This window comes from Copadichromis virginalis, linkage group LG2 (assembly GCF_057382275.1).
Source record: "Copadichromis virginalis isolate Kocher_CV1m ecotype Utaka linkage group LG2, C_Virginalis_male_GT1.1, whole genome shotgun sequence".
Lineage (NCBI taxonomy): Eukaryota > Metazoa > Chordata > Actinopteri > Cichliformes > Cichlidae > Copadichromis > Copadichromis virginalis.
Genome location: NC_140619.1, coordinates 21,113,092 through 21,129,379, shown reverse-complemented (window position 1 = coordinate 21,129,379; position 16,288 = coordinate 21,113,092). Strand labels below are relative to the sequence as shown.

The window sequence follows — 16,288 nt, the reverse complement described above, 5'->3', positions numbered from 1 at the left end:
TAATGAATGAATAATAATAAACAAATTCACTCTCCAACCCAAAGGCCCCAGGACAGCAGCTCGGGGGTTTGCCCCATGGATATATTTCAAATTTGCCGCAGCTGGCTTGAACACATTCTATTAGAATCTCTTATCAGGTTACCCCAACTTGACAGCCCTCGCAGCAAAACTGTTGTGCATGTTCGGAACCACGTATCTTTGTGAGCAAGTTTTCTCTGTAATGAGCATAAATAAAACAAAACTGCGCTCAAGGCTCACGCACAGGCACTCGAATCACATCCTGAATTTAGCTGCTGCTCAGGATGTGAAGCCTGATATTGATGAGCTGGTGAAAGCTAAAAGATGCCAGGTATCAGGAATCAAATAAACTATGCAACCCCACTGAAAGTGCTGCATGAGACACCCTGATGTAGTTCTGTGATCTGTGATATACTGCTGTGAATCACTAAAGCACTGTGTGTTTGTGTGTTCTTTGTCCTCAGAATTTTCAAATAACTTGAGATGTTTTATGATCAATAGCTATGTTGTGCCTGTACTATTTTGAACATACTGTCCACAGGCTCTAGATTTATTTTTATGTTGATCATATTAAAACAAAGAAAACAATCTGAAGTTGTTGTTTTTAAGTTATATATACAATGATTTTACCAGTCCGGCCCACTTGAGAATAGACTTTTCTCCATGTGGCCCCTGAACTAAAATGAATTTGACACCCCTGGTCGAGCACAATAGTGATGGGATTTCCGGCTCTTTTTAGAGAACCGGCTCTTTCGGCTCCGAACCGGCTCTTCAGGTTGTTTTGTTGCTTTAATTAATTTATTATTAACAAAAATATAAAATTATGCACAAAAGGAATTACTAATGCAAAAAAAAGTGGTTTCATTTATATATGTCTCTATATAAATATTTATGGTGGCCCTTAGAGACAAAACAAGTACAAACTCCAAAACACATTTCTAGCCTGAACTGAACTTCCAAAACAGAGCTACCTAGATCAGCGGTCCCCAACCCCCGGGCCTCGGACCGGTACCGGGCCGCAAGAGTAGAGGCTCAGGTGTGAAATGTATGGTTTTCAGGGTTTTTCATCGGTTTTCAGCGTCATTTTGTTATCGTTTTTATTGTTAACTCTGTTTTCCTGGGTCTTTTCATGTGTGTTATGAATAAATCTTCTTTTTTTCGGTACCGGTACTAGTTTTATTTTGTTGTATTTATCCGCGACACCTTAAAGGCCGGTCTGTGAAAATATTGTCGGGCATAAACCGGTTCATCGCGCAAAAACGGTCGGGGACCGCTGACCTAGATCACTTAAATTACACAATTGAAAGCATATGTGTGTTGTTTGTGTATTTATGCACAAGCACTCATATATATTCAAATAATAAAAAAAAAAAAGTTCATTTACCTGTTACGACACACCAAATCCGGTCGTTGGTACTTCCTGGCTTGTGTAGGCACTACGTAACAAAAGCTCAACACTGTCCCTAGCATCCTGGAGCACTTCTGTTGTCTTTTGTACGTGTTTTGGAGTTTTTACGTGCTTCTGAGTTTTTACGTGTTTTGAAATTTGTACGTGCTTTGTCTGTAGGGGCCATCGTAAATATACTTTTATTTATTCACTCCACATAAAATAATAAATAAATTATATAATACAAAAAACAACTATTCACATTTCAACTTTTAACTATTTAAATTTTCAGCTTTTTCCTTTTAAACAAATTTAAAGTGAAACAACACAAAACACTGCAAATCACAACACAATTAAATATAAATTAAAATATGAAAACAAAAAGAAGATGCACATTCTCTGTCATATGGGTCTGCATGAATAAACTTTCTGAATCTTTTATAATCCACAACTGATAATAGTTGTAGATGATTACTATACCTTTCTAATGTGACGTTGTTGTCTCTCTCTCCCTCCCGCTCTGTTCCTGTGCTACTGCCAGTGTAACTACCGCCCCTCCCCCCTCTTCACAGCGCAATGGCGTGCAGAGTGAAGCAGAAAAAACGTGCAACAGAGAGGGTGAGCGAAAGAAAAAAAAAACCCACAGCTTGCGATAAGGAGCTGGCTCACGTCATTCACGGCTCTAAGAGCCGTTTCGTTTGCGACCGACACATCACTATAGCACAACACCTGGAGCTAAGGGGGCAAAACAATCGCATGAGTGCTGCTGTTTGACTGAGGAAGAATAAAGTAGTCGTGGTAAGCCAATCACATGACCACTTAAAGACAAAGACACTGAAGGAAACGGTTTCCAAGGCCTAATCCGTGGATCGACTTCCTCCGAGGCGTGGACGTCTATCAGCAGAGATTGTCCCTTAGTCTGTAACACAGTCAAATATATTCTCAAGTAATATTCAAGCATGCCATTCAGCGTGTTAGTACGAGCTCGGGAGCAGCTTGGGAGAACAAGAAAACAGAGACTGCTTCAGATTGTCTTCCCAAATTGACTCAACTTTATTCACAAGTATAACAGTTTATATAGAGGGTAAAATTCATGAGACAGCAGATTATCAGTTTAAACCAGTACAGACCAAGATAAGGCAGCGTCTTCCTGCCCATGGGTGAAGAAGCATCCTTTGTGTAGTGTATCAGTTCAGCTACAATTGTGATTATCTCAGCGACATATTTTCAAGGCACAAAACAAAGAGTTCTTACATTAGTAAAGGGCAAGAGGGGTGAGGGGTGGATTCCCATTCATTTTCTATGGCAGTCACTTTTGACCGGGAACGCCACAGATGTAACAAAGCTGATTAAAACACTCAAAATTCAACGAAAGCGGTGCTCATCGCTTTTATATGTTCAAGTGCATAGTGTGGAGGATGTTGTAAGGCCTTGAGGCAACCAGATGTAAAACACAATATTTATCAGTCTTTAGTAAATCAATCAGATTTGACCTGAACACGACAATAAAACAAATACAAATGCAACAAACTGTGACAGCATCATCGTCACTGCCGCTTTATATAAATAAGACTTTATTTACAGATGTGCGCCTAAATAGGTTTCTATCCTTAGTTGGCGACAACTGAGTACTACGTAGTCATGGAACAAATGACACGTCAATGTAAAAAATTTGCCTTTTTTATAATGTGAGGTTAGCGTGTGTGACCTGAGTAAAAATCAATCAAATATTACGGGAGTGGCTTCGGTACCAGGACGGTCCTGCCTATACCAGGTTTAGTACCAATCGGACTGACTGTAATTTTGACCCATAAAGTGCCCATTCCAGAAACACAGATACAGTTTGTAATTCTGCGTCTGTACAGCACCACAGTGCATTTTAAATAAATCAGTCGAGGTGTGATTGAAGCACAAACTTTCAGCTTTAACTTAAGTTGAAGTGGGTACTTCAATCATATCAGGTTTCTCAGATTTAGAGTCTGCCGTGGTTGTGTGCACAGGCCAAATTGGAAAAATTTAATATGGTGTTTAGCGCTGCTGCCTGACAGCAACATTATCATTATTAATACTGTGTGAGTTGCCCTGCATATGACAAATTGTCTCAGGGTGTTTAATCCACTGAAACACAAACAGCATTGTTCTAATAATGTATATCCTACTACAGTAAACGTTTTTGGAAAAAGAATTATGAGGTGAATAAAACCTCAGCATGTATCAAAATGTGCAGAGTAATTGAATGGGGACAGTGTAAACATCTTAATCCCTCCCTGCGCTTTTGTAAAATTTACATTCTTCATTGTGGACCAGTAAGCTAACAGCGGACATAAAGATCATATTGAATCATTAAAATGATTAAAATAGAAAAACTCTTCATCGCACTGTAGTAAGAAGCAGGTGTTTAACATCCACTTTGTGCTTGAATTTGATAAGATTTCCATACGTCCAAAAGCTGGTTAGAGCTGTGCAGCAATGTTGTTATGACAGAAGTCCAGTAACAGTTGTCCGTGTCTGATGGCTTCCAAATCATAAACATATCATTACGAGGAGGATCTGTCAGTGGAATACCCAGATGTTTCATGCACAGTCCCACATACACATCTTCAATGTAAAGAGCTCTGACATGCTGAGCAGCCTCCAGTATCTTCCTGGTTAAATCCAGAGAGAACACATAGCCCAGTCCAATGGCATAAGTTGGATAGACTGACTCGGGGAAGGTGGAAAACGGCAAAAACCATTTAGAGTTTTGGTCTCGAAGAACAGGAGCAAACCTTACCACGTTTCCTGTCATGTAGAGATGTTGAGGGGCCTTTAAAAGCATCCCGACAAGGTTGTGCACATTGAGGAACGTGTCGCTATCAACCTTCATGGCATAGGAGGTCTGGGGGCAATGGGTGCTGAGCCATTCAAACATAAGCATTGTTTTGATGGTGAGGTTATGGTAGCTGTCCAAGAAGTCACTCTGGAGAATGTCACGATGGTCCCGGCTTTCACGTAACAGCTGAGAAAGTGAAATTGAAAGCATCATTTAATAAATTAATAATTAGTAATGATTCTTCAGTTAACTCACTCATTGATACAGCAAACATGATACATGTTTGGTAGAGTGGTCTGAAAAGACTAAATCAGATCAAGCCACATCGAAATCTTATAAGTAAAGGAAGTTGTGTTTGTACTGGATTTTCTTTGGCTGCTTGGAATCTGATCCTTCTTTCCTTCCTCTGCTTCGACTCTCTTGTGACTTTTCTAAATCATCTGGTGTAGCTCATTCACCCTGTACTATGTATTCCTGATAATAACAAGAAGGGAAATGTGTGGAAAGTTTACTACAATGGACTGAAGCCACTCACTTGTTCTTCAATGGTCTCTGCTCCATTTTCCTCTCTGGACTGTCCCAGTATGAAGTAGTGGCTGACCACTTTGCCCTGCACCGTTGTTACATTCCCCCACGTGCTGCGGATCATGTGACGAGCCTCTCTGTTGTGGGGTGCAACCGGGATCATTAGAACCAGGAATGGGCTTTCCTCCCGACATCTGTTCAGTTCATCCAATATGAAATGGTACTCGTGTGGGTACGCCACAGTGTACTGCAAGGAATAATGAGACTGAGATCTGTGCAAGCAGAGAAGGCTGGTGATTTTTGTGCATTGTACTTGATAACACTAGATTCATATTTTCTATTTGAATTTTGCATCTTTTCTAAAATGAGCTTCAGAATGAGAGATAAAATATGTATGTTTTTAAAAAAGAAAGAAAAAAATTAAAGTTAATCTTCTCTTGTCCAGATCTGACTTGGCTGTTTGTGCTGTCTGTGAAAACTAGTATAGCAAATGTACATAACACAGTCAGCGTTATTTAAGTTTTCTGTATTAGATGGGAGGAGCTGTTAAAATAGGTCATGTAAAGCAGGAAATCAAACCAAACCAGGGCCACAAACCAATACTGACAAAACCCACTCTATGTTGAAAATACAGAAACCAAGTCTCTGATGTTACAGCTGAATAAAATGACAACCCTTCATTACAAACTTCCCATATTTCTTCTCTGTTCTCTTGTTCAGCTTCAATTTTGTCACCTCAGTTCTTCTGAAGTGACGAGGAAACTAAGAAGTTGTGACTGAGGCGAGGCCGACCTCAGCATAGAGCTTGTACTTCTCAAACTCTAGTGCAGGATCCTTTCCTAGCAGACAGGTGCTCTTCCATCTTCCATGCTATAAATTTTGTTTGACCACCCCATTTCAGAAAATTAGAGAACCCTGAGCTGCCACTAATAAAACATATACTATGTGTTTAATTAGCTAAAAGAAATCGTTGATACGTCACAGTCATAATAATTATGAACATGTATTTCTTCAAATATTTTAAATATAAATGGATAAAATGAGATGAAGAACATCACGGTAACACGACTACATCATGATGACTTTAACTTAACTAGTTAACTAGTTTCAGTTCAGAAAAACATCGAACAACCAACTGATCACTTTTGTGACTAATTTGTGGAGATAATATTGTTAGTGTTGCCTTTGCACAGATTATATGGAGGCCAGTGAATATACTTACCTCGTCAACTAGAGGAGGTACACTGTCGTGAGAGGTACTTGAGTTTGGGGTGGATGTCCTTGGGTTTAAAGACCATGATTCTTGGAAAACGGAGCTGTAGATCACTAAAGTCCCGACCATGATCAAAGCCGCCACATACCACAAGCATCTTCTAAATTTTATCCACGGAGTCCTTTCACTGCAAAGAAGTTAAAGTGATTAGTATTTATCAGCACTGCAGAAGCACTTAAGAGTATCCAGGGCAGTTCATTTGTTCTGCATTTTGTCATGTTACAGCTGATTCCAAAATGAATTACATTCATTTATGTTTTTGATTTTTTAATAAATTTGCATGTACTTGGGGTACTGTGTGTACAATTTTGAGGTGAAACATGATTTCCATCCATTTTGGAATAAGGCTGACACAATGTGGAACAAGTGAAGGGCTGCGGTGAAGCTCACTGTTGCTGGGCTGAAATGAGAAAGCACTTTGACTTTTGCTTTCACATCAGACACATGCCACCACTCTAAGAGTCACAATGTTTTTCCACCCTGTGGCACTGCTGTGTGCGCTTTATTGTGGACTTAACACAAGTTAACTAAGAATTTCTGCTAAACTCTATCAAATTCTACAAATTACAATAATTGAACTGAATTGAGAAAAAAGCTTAAACATACCTTAAGTTTTTTTTTTCAGGTTATTTAACAGAGTGTGTGGTACTTAAAAAAAACCTCACTTCCTGTTCTCAAGTCAGGGCTCTAACACATGGAAATATGCATATGCATGTTTATCTATTCCCAATATTGTTACAACGACACAATTGTACACAATTCACATGTGACCCACCCGTCACCACACAGCTGACAACAAGCCACATAAACTAATTACACTATTTTGTTTTTTACTTGAATTTTATAGTTTCAGATTTAGAGATAAAATATTGATATATATATATTGTTAGGGATTTTTTTTAAAAAAAAATAAAGAAACAAACAAAAAAACAACAAAAAAAGAAAAGTTAATCCTTTCTCATGCAGATTTGACTTGGGTATTTATGCAGTTTGTGAAAATCGGTATACCAAATGTACATAATGCATAGTCATTTCACTTAATTAGGACCTGTAAAGGAAGAACCAAAACCAGACACAACAATAAATACTGACAAAACAGAGGTTTCTACATTGCTAAAGGCAGAACAGAAAAGAAACCCAACTTCTTAAGGCAGGAACCAAAACTTTCTCTGATGTTATAGCCTATAAAACGGCAACCCCAGAATCATAACTCCATTTTCATTCTCACAATTACTTTTTGTCAGCAGATTAGACATGTGACCAACCCATCTCCAGACTGGTGACAACAAGCCACCTAAATAATATCTGGTCGTAAGCTAACATTAATGCAGCTAATTTCAGTATTGAATGTCCTAAAAATGAGACTTCCCCTTCGACAAACATTTTAATTGTATTCTCATTTCATGAGAGTTTATTCACAAAGCGTCCAAGTCAGTTTAACAGACTCATTGACTTTGATGTTGTTTTACATCCTCCTCTAGAGTAGATAGACTTGGACACCCTGCATATTGACAGCTGAGGTAAACAGGTGATTGACAGCCTACACTCACAACAGGTCATAGGGCGATTTTGAGGTAAAAATATCAAAATATTATTTAACTGACACATATCCTGCTTTTACTCCTGATTTATTTCCAAATGTTGAAATCATTCAAATATGTTTAAATTTAGATGGCACCCCATAACAGTCAACGTGTATAAAGACAGTGTGTCTTGCAAACATCACATTTTATTTGTTTGATATCTGTTGGCTGACTAAACTGTGTTTCTCTTACAGTGGTCACCAAAGCTAAGATTATGCAATGCAGTTGGGAAGGCTAAGAAAACAGATCTGACTGCAATCTGTAATCCACTGACATCTGACAGTGAGATTTTACACACTGTAGCTTCAAGCACAATCAAATTGTGTCTAGATTCAGATGAATTTCTTTTGTGCAAATTAAAAAATATTGTAATTACATTTAAAAAAAACAAAAAAACTGTCTTATTTATTGGGACATCAATTTTAGGATGCTTCCTTTAATTGCATGATATAACTAAAAGTTATCCTTTAAGCACTGAGTGAAGTCCTTGTCATTTGTTAGTCTTTTCTGTGTATGGCAGTCAGACAACCACAACACTTGCAACTTCCTTGTAGACTTGCGTTTTGTGACCACAACTATTTTAAAGTTTCCTGTTTGTAATGTAGAACCAGATGACGCATCAACACATTTTCATTTGAAAGTTATCTATACATTTCTGAATATAATTCTTTAATGTTATATGAAGCCCCAGTGTGTCTCAAGAATAACTTATATTATTTGGGAGTTTGCAAGAAGTCATCAACAGCAGCTCAAACAGTCTTATGAGTCTTAGGCTATAAAATCTTGATAACTACCAGGTTTAGTGTACTAAATGGGGAACATCAACAAGCTTGCAATAGCAGAGTTACAACAACCAAAAATTGAGGAAGTTACTGTAAGTGCACAAAATATATAGGTATGTGCCACCTGCTAATGTCCCTAAAGGCATTTATTCAGTAGTTAATCAGCAGAATGAAAGCAATGTAAAAAGACTAATGTGACACCCTGACTACTCCTCACATTTAGCTCTGAAGTGGATAGAAACAAAAAGTCATCTGCAGATGTATTTTGGACTTTTCAGGCTAGTCATTTTTAGTTTATAACTGAAACTAAGGTTATGTGGTTTAGCAGTGTCTCACTGTCACACCTCATTGCTGACAAGTACTGGACGAGTACATATTTATGAAAACAAGAATTCATTCCTACATAGAACCACTGCTCAGTTAAAGAAAACGTATTTGCTAAAATCCAGAAAAGGTTAACAACTGTATATCGTTTATCATCTTTATCACTTATGTCTTTTCATATAACTAGCAACAAAAACAAACAAGTACACAGCAACAGACAATACAGCATTTCCGTTACATGTCGTGTGGCTCCTTCAAATGAGAAATTATAACAGCTAAACACAATTTGAAGGGATCGTTTTTAAACGCGTTCTAGCCTTTCCATTCGAATCATTAATCTGCATTTTATAAAGACAACCAGAGACATGGTACAGTGTTCTTTTACAATATTTGGTTTACAGTGTTTGTATTACAGTCTTTGGACAGCTTGTGCATGACAAAATTAACTGGGGAGCAAATGTTTAAAAACATGTTTAAATATATCACTTACAAAACAGGTAAAAAACATATTTTATATTTTTTTTATAAAAATAAAAAAGGTAACAAAATGAAAAAAAGACAAATTCGATAAATGTTAAAAGTAAATAAACATAATGCAGTAGTTTTAAATAACATTATTACTAGAATATTATTATAAAAAGAGTTTCAAGGCATTGAAGCAACAGCAGCTACAGAATGACTTTTGCCTTTGCTGCTGTTTGCTATCAAAGCCTCAGCAAAGATTACAGTCAGTAATTAAAAATGATATATTTATACATTGCTACTCAAGATGTAATAAGTCTAACTAATCCATGTCATAGCTGGACATAATTTCCTATAAGTAAAACATTTTCCATTTTAGGACCACAGTGTGCCTACAGTCTGTTTCACATTTTTATGTCAATATATTTGAAGTAAAACAAAGAATTAGACTTACCCTTTGGAAATGGGGAGCTCTGACATTTTCGGGAGGTGAAGAATGGATTATTTGATCAACTTCAGTAACTTATGTAAATGCAGAAGTTGGCAAATGAGCTCTTCGTGTTGATCTGCCTGTGTGGTTTGTGTTGCACAAATGGGTCATGACACGCTGTGAGCACCCTTAGACAGATTCTGCTCTGATGTCATGTCCTGACAACTCTTGATTATCTGTGGATATGCTTTTAGTGTTTGTGCGTGTTTAGGCACAACATGACTTAACATGCTGTGCATTCCTACCAGTTTGAGTACATATTGCCCCACTGCAAAAGCAAAACAAATGAGATCTCATATTTTTAAATAGGTTTCTCAAGCAAATGAAAGTTGATTTAAAAACAAAAATTATTCACAGGGACAGTGCCAGTCTACTTTAAACATACAATAGTAAGACAGATCCTTCAAAGCTCTGACTAATCTCTACCCTTCAATTTCTATCTAAAGGACTGGAGAAAGTGGTTTTCAGCATAGAAGTGTCATGATTGTTTGTATGAAACTGTTTGGCAAAACTAAATGCTAGACACTAAACACTAGGAGCATGGAACGCGAAAGCCGAAACATGAAACCTGAAACATCAGGCGGGAGAAGAACTGGTTAAAAAAGCTGCAGCACCTCTGTTAACAACAGAGGAACAAACAGCTCCTCCCCCATTGCATCTATTTCTCAGTTGACACAGCCACACACACGCCATCTGCTCTGTCAAGCCAACATTTTCACCTCCCCCGTCCATTTTTTTAGATGTCAAACAGAAAAATCAGAGACAGAGGCAGGTCAGGACAAAGCAAGGATAGCGGTGGAAACTGATACAACTGCAGCAGGGTTGCACACTGAGCGTGAGACTGCACTGAAAGGAAAAAAAAAAAACCCCAATAAAAACAAGGTGGTGTGTTTGCAGTTGTGCGCCATAAACCTCCTCAGGCAGGACTAAATGGCAAAATTGCAAATTGCTCCTGTACCTACAGAGACAGGAATGCATGCACCATGTATTATAAAACTCACTGGGGCCTGACACAATGTATGAAAGGCAAATTTTGACAAAAAAATCCACAACATTGCTGCTCAAACATTTTTATTGGGTTGAAACAGGTCATGCGGTCTCAACCTACAAACTTGGCGAACCTGATAAACCATTTTACAAAGGACTGGTCACCCCACATATGTCAGTGGCTAAACCACACACAGGGAAATGGGGGCCTTTGGGCAATTTGCAGTTAAGTGTGACACAGACTGGGAGCCATTCCCAGGCTGCACTGGTATACAGTGTTTACCATTGCTGGGGTCATATGTGTCTTTGCTAAACTGTACAACCCTGGCAACAAAAGCAGCACACTTAACGGGGCAAAACCAAAACTGACAACCTTTTAAAGTTACGCTAACCGGGGCAGAGGGTACTTGCTGAAATCCCAGAAATCCTCAGTAAATAAGGTGGTTCTTCCCTGAGCGTGTGTCAAACCAACACACCTTTATAAATGATTTGTCACCAAAAGTATTTTTCTGTAAATCTCTGTTATCTAACCCTGATAACAGTTCTGTTGCTCGCAATAAATCAATTTATGAAATAAAACATACTGAGAAAATATTGCTATGTTTATTGGAATAAGCAAACAGGTTTCCAGCTACTTCGGGCTCAGCTAGCTTTGGTTTTGCTCACTGCCCTAAAAATCGTTCGGTTAATTAAGTTCTCTAGGAGCTTGTGCCATCAGGTTTATTCTACACACTGTCAAGCAAAACTAGAAGCTAGTATAGAAGAAATTCCCCTCTCGCCCCTGGGAGCGGTCTTTAAGTTCAGATCCTCTTGTGACAACAATACTTTCAGAGGAAAACACAATGAGATGGATAACAACAAAATAATATCTATAAAATAACATCCGCACTCTTGGTCTTTATCCTTCAAGTTCAGGTCCTCTACCAGAGGCCTGGGAGCTCTGGTAGATGGTCCTGCGCAATATATTTGCTGTTCCTAGGACTGCACTCTTCTGGACAGAGATCTCGAGTGTTATTCCTGGGATCTGCTGGAGCCACTCGCCTAGCTTGGGGGTCACTGCACCGAGGGCTCCGATTACCACTGGGACCACTGTTACCTTCACCCTCCACATCTTCTCGAGCTCTTCTCTGAGCCCTTGGTACTTCTCTAGCTTCCCGTGTTCCTTCTTTCTGATATTGCTGTCATTCAGTATCGCTACATCTCTCACCACAACCGTCTTCCTCTGCTTGTCCACCACTACAATGTCTGGCTGGTTAGCCATCATCAGTTTGTCCGTCTGTATATGGAAGTCCCACAGTCCCACATTGAAAAACCCAGACAGATAAGAGATAAGCCTGATGTATTAGCAGAAAAATAAAGCATTTTGTAAACTACAATGTGGTAGTGTAGCATAAACAGGAGGGAAATTATAGAAAGGATCAATAAACACATTCTGAAATGTAAGCTATTCAGCACTTTTCAGTAATCTGAAGAAATCTCTCTCTCGCTCTAACCTGTCCTCATCTGTCCTCAGACCTTGTTGTGGCTCCTCTGCTATCCCATATGGAAAAGAAATAGAAAAAACTTATAAAAGACTTGCATCAGATGTGGCCTACTTCATATAGTGAATCATATAAGGCTCATATGATTTACTCATGGAAGTGGCCACTTTCATATATTGTTTTAGTATCCAAAACATACAAGTTTCATTTATATAATTTTTCTAGGGATCTTATATCTGTTTTCACTCTTGTATGCTTTTCACACAAGACAGATACAAACTTTATATCTTTATATAAGATTTATATAAGATTTATATATATCTTTTCCATATGGGATCAGTTATCCAAAGCACAGTTAAAATCATGTACTAACTAGTACATCATGTAGTTAACTGTTTCTCAGTAAGAGTATCACACACATATCTGTTTCAAGGATAACATTGGAAAAAGCGAAACTGGCAGTGTTGCCTCGGAAAGCACTCGCGCAGACGTTCAGTGTTTATGCCATTGCTTCCCTGAAAGTAAAATAAATGTTTATTAAGGCTGTTGTGTTTTTAACATGTTTTAATACTTTGTATCTTGTTCTATTTAATCTGAACAAGCCCCTAAAAACAGTCAGTGATCACTGTCGGCCTCTCTCGGTTTTTATCACCATTGTTCATTTTAAAGCTCAGTTTTTAAACCCTTACAAGGTGGAGATGAGCAGGGGAGAGTAGTGGTGGTGGAGGCAAATAGAGAACACGAGAAAGGAAAAAATGTGAAAGAGAAAATAAAAATATAACTGATAGCTGATACTACTGCTTATCTTTTCCCCCACTTTCTTCTATCCAAATCAGCAGAGAAGTGATAAAAAGAAAGATGATCTTTCAGTCTTGATGATTGCAGCACCCAGCAGCACAGCATAGGTGTTGTGGGGGAAAAAAGCAGTGATCATTTCGATGTAAACTATGTATCATTTATTGGATGTGACTGTTACTGATTATCTTGTTCAATATAGCGAACGGCTCTTGGGGGATTTGCACATGGCGTCACATGCAAAATCTTAACTGACTGTCAGACACTCAGACTGAGTGTCTTTTTATTTATTTATTTATTTTTTACTGCAAATGAGTTAAAGTGTTATTGATCTTCTAAATAGCACTTAGCTGTCCACTGCTGGATCAACTGAGAAACATTTTGCCTCTTCCTATCTCAGGATAATGTGGGCGTACTTGTAATAATGGAGTCATAAGATTACCAAGAAAATAAGCTTCTGTTAGGAATGTTACCACAAACTGAATAAGTATTACTGTAATGAGACAGAATATGTAGCCTTATTCAATAAAGTGAAACCCAAACTACTCTTCACATGTAACCCAGAATGGAAACGGATGCATATTATTTGTACCCTTAGGTCCATAAGTTGTTGTCACTTAATGTCAGATACTTACACAGTATTACATACATTTACATACAAACATTACATTAAAATACATTTAAAAAAATGTTATTACACAAATAGTTCACAACAAGAAAAAAAACATGAAGTAGATCTATTTGAAGTCAAAAATAAAGGCACATAAGTCAGTAGTTTTACTAATATTATTACTTTGTTGTAAAATGAAGGGTTTGTAGGCATCATAGCATATCCGAGTAAATATTACGGTCACTATATAAGGGGGTATTATATTTGTGCACTGCTACTCAACCCATTAACTGGCTGTAATATGCCCTGCTATGGAGTGAATCATCCAGACAAGCTTTCCATTTAAAAACCACAGTGAGCCTTCAGCCTGTGCTATACTTTCACATTAGCATGTTTGAAATTAAAGGAAAAATTAGACCTACCCTTTGGAAACTGTGTTCTCCGGCATTTTCAGCAGGTGAAGAATGATTTCTGGTATAAGCTTTGGTACAAGACAAGATCGGAATAATTCCTTTTTATTCTGTAGCATTGCGCTTGTAGAGGCTCAGACCAGACATACTTCCTCATTGAGACCAGAGGCTCAGACCAGCCACAGACCACTGTGAAGAAATATCAGTGGCATTGTAATGAGCTGTAAAGATCAACTTTACCAGATATGTCTGGATACGAGCTGGAGCATTTCTTTTTACATAGATTTACAGACACCTTGTCTTTTTTTAAATTTTGACTGATTGCTATCTAAAGCAAATATGGAAGATACATCATGAAGAAAAATACAAGAATAATAAAACCTTTAAAACTGCTTCATAAACAGTCACAAATAAAAGCTCTTAATTAAATAAACAGTGGAATCGATGGAATACCTACCTCCCAACCCTCCGACTTTTTTTTGTTCTGCAATTGCTGAATTGATGTAAGTTCAATCAGATAAATCCAAGGAAGGAAATCCCAGAAAGCTGATTCTGTTCATCTGGCTGTTGCATTTCAGTAGTAGTGACTTCTTCTGTTTTCTGGTGAGACGGAACAAATGAACAGAATCATCTTTCTGTGAGTTGAGCAGTGTTTCACAATAAGAGTTTGTCCCACTGATTAGACTCGACGAGACTTTTAATGTGAAAAAACTTTATTGCAAACAAAAGAAAAAGCTAGCTAGCTCATAAGATTAAGTGCACCCCCCACCCCCCATTTAAATCAACAATTAAACTAAAAGATAAAAAAACTTATAGTGCTTCACCATAGAATCCATATTTAGCTATACTTTCATGCAGCACTGTATTCTATGCACATACAATTGGCTCGTGCTCATGACTGATTTAGAACAACATTTTAATCTAACGTGCCATTCTGTGCATCTGGGGAGGAAGCTGAATACCTGAAGAAAGCCGCACAGGCACAACGATTAGTGTAAAGTACACACAGAAAGGCCACAGCTGGGTTTCAGCTTCAGTACATGAAAGGAACTAATGCGTGAGAAAAACTGATGCTCACATTTCTATTACAGTTTTTGCTCGTTGCTTGAACACTATAAACCCATGCTTATACTAAAGTAACACAACTTGAAGCTTTTGTTACCATACCTCAAACACATGTACCCATACCTTAAACAAAAGTGCTGCTTTGCACTCTGGTTGCACTTACTCCTTTATGCAACACACATGGTCCTGCATACTACACTCTATTTCATACATAAGACACTTCGTTCAAAAATGAAATTTCAGGGTGCCATTTGGAAAACCCATGTATCAAAAATACAAAACACATCGGGTAATTGCAACCACTCAAATACACACCTGAAGGCACTTACTTGCAAAACTGAACACCAATTAGCCAACTACAAAAAGCCCTCAGTTCAGCCAATTCAAGAACTCTGCAAGCATGGATGGAGGGAGAACAAGAGGAAGAGGAGGTCGTCATCGAGGCCATGCACGGACCCATATTTCTGATGATATAAGAGCAACTTTGGTGGACCTTGTCATCAACCATGGCCTGACTATGAGGGAAGCTGGGCAGAGAGTCCACCCACATCTAAGCCGCTTCACAGTGGCATCTGTAATACAGTTTTTTCTGAATGCTTAAACCCTAACTGTGATTCCTGTAGCACAATCTCTAAAACTATTCAGACTTATAGCAAAACCACTCACTGAGTTTGCAAAACTAAAAGCACAAAAACTGCTTTGCACTCGGTTTGCAATTTTGTAACACACACTTTGCAAAACTGTAGGCACAATTCACTGCACAACACTCAATTACCAAATTTCCAACACACTCCTAGCAAAGGTATACACATGTATGGCTATCATTAACACTAATTTGCCAACTGTCTGGCACACTTTCACATGTCAAAACTTTCTTAGATAATTAGTTCACTTTGCAATCAGCCTAAGCACTATAATACAGGGAAGCTCTGTGTGCGGAGTACAATGGAGGGAGCAGAAAGAGTGAGAAGTAGAGGAGGCCGAGGAAGAGGACGTGGAGGTGAAGAAGTAGGATGAAGAGGACGACAAGGACAAGGAGGAGCAAGAGGAAGACGAGGAGGGGGGAGAGGAAGATGAGGAGGGGGGAGAGGAAGGGTAGGAAGAGTAAGAAATAGAATTGCTGATGACATCAGAGCTACAATAGTGGACCATGTAATCAACTATGGAATGACCCTGAGGGTAGCTGGCCAACGGGTCCAGCCTAACTCGAGCCGCTACACTGTAGCAAGTACCATAGGGACATCTTGAAATGAGAATCGGTTAGTACAGTCACTTCGCACAAAG

General features: G+C 38.4%; 1 protein-coding gene across 2 annotated transcripts; it reads right to left on the bottom strand.

Moving 5' to 3' along the window:
• Positions 1–2,434: 2,434 nt before the first annotated feature.
• On the bottom strand, positions 2,435–14,500 carry LOC146717216 (beta-1,3-galactosyltransferase 2-like). 2 transcript variants are annotated; one of them, XM_085473029.1, is made up of 5 exons: positions 14,397–14,500; positions 13,952–14,128; positions 5,965–6,142; positions 4,753–4,989; positions 2,435–4,403 (listed from the first exon to the last, which is right to left on the bottom strand). In XM_085473029.1, the coding sequence occupies exons 2-5, from the start codon at positions 14,056–14,058 to the stop codon at positions 3,804–3,806; spliced, it is 1,122 nt and encodes a 373-aa protein (XP_085329155.1). In that variant the 5' UTR covers positions 14,059–14,128; positions 14,397–14,500; the 3' UTR covers positions 2,435–3,803. The 2 variants fall into 2 exon arrangements, with proteins under 2 accessions (XP_085329155.1, XP_085329164.1); XM_085473038.1 differs by lacking the exons at positions 13,952–14,128; positions 14,397–14,500 and adding an exon at positions 9,621–9,805.
• Positions 14,501–16,288: the final 1,788 nt, after the last annotated feature.